At 41.0% G+C, this 6,000-nt stretch overlaps 1 protein-coding gene across 1 annotated transcript in view; it reads right to left on the reverse strand.

Moving 5' to 3' along the window:
* LOC138611191 (3',5'-cyclic-AMP phosphodiesterase 4B-like) overlaps positions 1-1,879 on the reverse strand; it is a 49,419-nt gene extending 47,540 nt beyond the window's left edge. The window contains exon 1 of the mRNA XM_069684165.1: positions 1,796-1,879. Within this exon, the coding sequence (XP_069540266.1) occupies positions 1,796-1,879 (84 nt within the window). The remainder of the gene's footprint in view (positions 1-1,795) is intronic.
* Positions 1,880-6,000: the final 4,121 nt, after the last annotated feature.

The following is a 6,000-nucleotide window of genomic DNA, read 5'->3' on the forward strand; positions in this document are numbered from 1 at the left end:
GGATTTTAATGATTCTGATTCCAATTCTGCTTATTGATCCCAGTTCTTAACGATTCTCGGTTCCAATTCTTTGAAGGGCAGGGTCAAAACAGGTCACATGCTTATTTCACAGAAGAAAACAAGCAAGGCCTCGCGCCTCTAAAGGGCCTCGCACAGGGTCCGCAGCAACACTTCAAAAGTAGCCCAATTAGATAACTCTGATAAATACGCGTGGATCACCTCCAGCTCATCTCATTCACAGCGTGAAAATGTAGATTATCCTTTTTAAAGGTTGAACACCAGAAATATGGGACAGATCGCGACAATATTAAGTCAGGGGCAGAGGATGAGAGACACAAACACAGATCTGTGTCTCACTGCGCTGCATGGTTACAGTATTGCTGCCGTCTCTCTCTCTGTCGGCTTAGATTGTCCCGTATTATAAACTTAGATACAGTCTCCTTATGAATAAATACAGACACGATCTGTCTGTATTTACCTGCGAGTGACCGTGATTTATGCGTCTCTGCCTGAGTGATATTTGTTTAGGAATCGAAAAGCAGAATTGAAATTAAAATTTCTTGATGATTCCTTCAGAATCGGAATTTTAGAACCCGTTCTCGATACCCAACTCTGTTCATTATAGCATACAAGTAGTGCTTTGTTGTTGATGTTACAGGGACTGTGAGGATACCAACAGAGATCACACTGTTCTGATTCTGTTCTGTTCTTTATTTCCTTTTAAAATTTAGATTTTATGCACACAGTGGTTTGTCTTACGAGTTTTGGTAAAATTAGATAAAAGTGCTGTCGCCTAACAGCCAGAAAACAGCCAGCTTGGGTTCCCTCCAGGTACTCCGGCTTCCTCCCACAGTCCAAAGACATGCTGGTTAGGTTCATTGGTGACTCTTAATTGCCCGTAGGTGTGGATGTAAGCGTTAAAGGTTGTCTGTCTCTGTAGTCCTTTTTATACTGCGGCTCCACCTCAGCGGCGTAACGAAGCTCCGCCGTCGTGCAGCCTTTGTCATTTTACATTGGACATTACTGACAAGCGTTAAAGCCAATCATAGCAGTTAAGTACTGTTCAATTACAGTAAACCATGTTAGGCCTCTTAAGAGTCAATAATTTGAATCATCCATGAAGAAGTCTCCCAGTTGACGCATATTTTGTCAAATCTTTGCTTGTTTGTTTTTTACTTACAGCATTTTAGGGTGCGAGTCTAAATAATGACCCCTCAGTCTTCATGACGCTCTTACCAGGAGCTTGCTTCTTGCTATGATAGAGTCGTCTTATTACTAAAATCCTTCATCTGGATAAATGATAGCGTGTCAAGTCACGTCATGTCCTTTAAAACTATAAGAAAGCAATCTGAATGAGCAAATAGTCTTTATATAAAACAGCCAAATCCTTATAAACTTGTAATTTTCAGTGAGGAATTACAGAAACATTTTAAACATTAAAGAAGCCGTCACAAACTTTCCTGCCAGCAGAGCGTAATTAACATTTTAGGAGCTATTAATCAAATGTTTTAGTTCCTAAATGAGAAGCCGACCTTTAGAAAAATGTGTCTGCTGTAACCAAAATCCCTGCTGGCATTAAAGTGAAAATAACCATCAATCAGTGCTGACATTACAGGCCATTATACTAGACCACATCGAGTACAAATTAACACCATTAGACAAGTTTTAAGATATTTTTCGGGGAGTAAGATGTTGATGGAGGCCAGTCACAGCAGGAGAACCTTCATCATCCAGGATGCAGCTCAGGCCTCATGAGCTCCTGTTGGACGGTGTCAGAGTAAACGATCCGGCCTGCCTGCCCAGTCATAAACACGGGCAGCGTGGAGGAGAAACAGATGGGCCTCTCTGTCAGATCTCTGTGCTTCCTTCTCTCATCCATGTTTCCATTCAGTCAAAGCCCTGAACGTCTCCTGCTGTGAACCCTCTTTTAACACCTTTCCTCCTCTTCCCGCTCTGCCTCTTTATTTATTCCAAACTCTGCATCAATCCTCATTTCACTGTCCCTATGAGCTGCTTAACTCTCTTACCGGCTCACACAGTGTCCTTCATCCTCCGTCCTAACACACACAGACACACACACACACACCATCTTGCTCATGCCAGTGTGTCCTGCCGGATCGCGGTCTGTTGTGTACAGTACAGTCATCTGTTCATGACTCACTGAGCACCACGCGGACATACAGTACTGCTCCTTGCTCCCTCTAGAGCTTGCTGTGTTTATGTTCGGAGGCAGAGGAAAGGCAAACGTTACAACATTTAGAGTGAGTGAAAACTGCAGAATCAGGCTGTAAACTTTGGGGGCGAGATGCAGGATAAAGAGAAAGCATGAGTGGCTGTGTAATGAATGCATGGATGGATTTGTGGCTGCACATGGAAGGTCGAAGGAAATCAATATTGTACTTACATCGCCTGGTGTAACCCCCTGTGCACTGCTGCTCTTCTTCATCCTGAGGGATGTTCAGCCAGACTCTCTCCCTCTCTTTCTCTCAGGCTGTGATCCTCTCTCTGTAAACGCAGCTCTTTCCTGTTTCTCGTGCTCTGGGCAGCCTCACCAGTCCGCCTGCACATGGGAAGCAGAGAGGAGGAGGAGGAGGAGGAGAGGGGGAGAGGACGATAAGTATCCAGTTCCAAAAGTTATTCTGCCTCCTTCACAGCGAGCATCATGTCTGCGATTGTTGTCAGACTTGTGTAATTGTTCTCGGTAATGCTGCTAGTAATTTGACAAGTCTGCACAGTGTTGCATTACGTAACTTTGAGAAAATAGCAGACATTACAAGAAGTGTGATGGTTTAGCTTTCTCAGCAGTTTACAAGTTTAAACAAGTAGAAGTTCATACTGTAGTGAGATGAATGAAACACACCATGAAGGCAGAAAAACACTGTAAAAAGGTGTAAAATAGAACTGTGTGAGGCTTTGAACTTCTTCAATATTAGCTTCATTAACCTGATGATGGGACTCGGATATAAAACGATCTTGATACTGGATTGTGCTTAACGACCCCGTCCAGTGAACAACAAGTGTTTAACCTTGTAAACATCTCCATGTGGTGTTCTTCATGTGCTACAAGACACATCAGGGTCAACATGAGCAGTCATCTCCATGGCTGGGCCTGTCTGCTTTTAAACTGCAGTGTACCAAGGACAGGCTGAACAACACGTGTTCAGATTGGCAGGTTTGAGACGTCACAAACCTAAGGAGCCCATCCCGTTAATGGACGGGGTGACGCTATGCATATCATCATGTGTAACCTACGGCAACCGCTTCGAGGACACGCGAGCCAGCTGTAACCATCATCGTAATTTTTGCAAACTCACTACTGACTACCAACGTTAACGTTACTACAGCTAATTACTATATTTAGAGCTCGCTAAGTTTCAACAAGTTTTCACTAACGATGGCAGAGACGAGTTTTGTTTTCGGCTGTAAATTCATAAAAGGAGAAACGTAGTACATAGTGGGCGGGGCCTGTGCAGATTCAGGAATATTTAATTATTTTTATATTTAATATTTTTTACAAGGTAATTAAACGTATTTTGCAGAAAAAATGTATCAGACACAATGTATTATTTCAAGCAGAGCATTTTATATGTCTTAAAACATGACTGGAGCTGCGCTTTAAGTTTATAATTGTTATGGTGATACATTTAAAAAGGCTGTTTGATCCATGCATATCCTAAAAAAAATATTAGTCATGCAAAAGAAAAAAAATAATAAGACAAAAATAATAAGTTCAATAAAAATGTAAATAATGGTCAGTCAACCACATTTTATAGTTACTGTTGCTGAAGCAGTTTCAATATTGAATGATAAAGCGAAAAATCAGAGCCGACAAAATATTTTAATGCTTGTGTTACATCCTCCCCAGACTTTGTGCCTCTTTGTGCAGGGAGACCTAAGCCACAGTTGCATGCAGCCAGCGCATCCCAAGTGTTCTACAAGTTACAAGGTTGTTGTTTAGTAAATCAGATACCCGTGTTGCCTTTTTAGTTTTTTTATGGTTTTAATTATTTTCAATATTAAAGCTGCTGTGAGGAACTTTCTGTTTGTGATGATTTTGGCGCCCCCTGTGGACAAAGCCGTACCTCTTATCTCTTTGCTGATTTTGTCCTGTACGTGCTCAAGTGGTATTTAAAAAAAACAAACAAAGGCAGCGTGCAGTTAATTACTTCATCTGACACCTACCCCCCGCCAGCAGTTTCAGACATTAAAAATAACTATATAGAAATAATCAATCTTGTTACTGATGGTCTGGTTCGGTTTTGTAGCTCATATAGATTCATCAGAATTAATTTCAGTCTGTTTCATAACCAACAAAAACTCCTGACAGGAGCTTTAAAAAATAAAAGAAGACCGCCTTACAAAAGTGACAAGTTAAACTATATTCTAAAGTTTAACTAATAAACCCACTGGTTTGTTCTGGTTTGTTAGGATTCTCTTCAAGCTAAGCAGCATTATAAAATAATATTTTGTGACAAAATGTGATATTGATAAATATAGAATCAATATTTTGCCCAGACTTTCCTAATGGGTTACATCCAATTATCACTGGATTGAAAATACTTGATTCCAACCTGCGTCACACACTTGGGATGCAAAGCAGTAATGTTTATATGTATATATATATATATAAGCTCGATAAGCACAGTGAGCTCACCTGACCCTCTGCACCACACTCACCAATCAAGGAGTTAAAGCTGCCACGATGAAGGTCAGGAAGATTGATGAAGTATCAAATAGCAAAAAGGTGTTTATTGGAAAGGAGACAAAGCTAATTGTGCTTCCTGAAAGCACACCTATGATCCTAACATATCACAGAAATCAAAGACCATCTGGTGACTGTCTTTGAATCTAAAATTAGTCAATGTTCAGTCTCTTTTCCTGTCACAGAATCCCTACAGCTGAAATGTGAAACTGGACTGCAGACATTTTTCCTCCACAGTTTCTGTTGAATGCCATTGACCTCGCTCTTGAGGTTAAAGCAGAGTTGTCCATGCTCATTGTGACATTACATCACCCACCAAGACATCATCACTATTTTAAAGTTCTTAGAGCTGATCTCACTTGGTATAACGAGAAATGATTCATTAATCCAGAACAGAGACCTGATGATTCAATCATACGAATGAGTCCAAAGCTTGTTAATGCAATGGACAGCTTCGAGGCAACCTAACACGTTAAAGAAGCCACTCATCATGATGCTAACACATTAGACTGAGTAATAACAGGGTTCAAAACATTTGTGATGATCCATGTGGTTTTGGTGTCAACCTTATCTCAACAAAACTAAAAGGGAAAGTTTGCTTCAGTACAGGAAGGAGGTACTCCGGCTTCCTCCCACAATCCAAACACATGCTTGTTAGATTCATTGGTGACTCTAAATTGCTTGCAGGTGTGAATGTGAGCGTGAAACATTGTCGGCCTCTGTGTGTCAGCCCAGTGATTGACTGGTGACCAGTCCAGGGTGTACCCTCCAGAACAGGATAAGTGGTATATATTATGGATGGATCCAGTATTGCTGCTGTTGTAAACACAGATGACCCCAGCAAACCCTGTAAAAAAATGTAACCATGGGAAAACTCAGTTATATTACACTGAATGAGCTTTCTAAGACTGTCACTCACTGTAACTCCTCCACCTCATATATTTACCCTGCGCTTACAGCATCTCTCAGCAGCTGTTCTTAGGCAGTGTCCTCGCTCCTTTGCATTACAAGTACATCCCTTCAAACAGGCATCTCTTCAGATTCCTTGTGTTGTAAGCTGATGTAAAACACTTAAGAAACCCAACCTAGATGGTAATGCAGTGCTATCGATCAATATCCAACCTTGGACTCAGTAATAAGATACTTGATAAGATAGTCTTCAGTGAAAATAAGCTGCGTTCTTAGTCCAGGGGGAATTTAAATCAGGCTACAGCACAAAAGTTCAAATGTTAATCAGCAACCTCAGATTAAATCCTGATAAAAAATTGGTCTCGATTGTTTACCTCGACACGAGGGAA

This window comes from Semicossyphus pulcher, unplaced genomic scaffold (assembly GCF_022749685.1).
Source record: "Semicossyphus pulcher isolate SPU_LCO1_2020_fin unplaced genomic scaffold, fSemPul1.0.p SCAF_7, whole genome shotgun sequence".
NCBI classification, from domain to species: domain Eukaryota; kingdom Metazoa; phylum Chordata; class Actinopteri; order Labriformes; family Labridae; genus Semicossyphus; species Semicossyphus pulcher.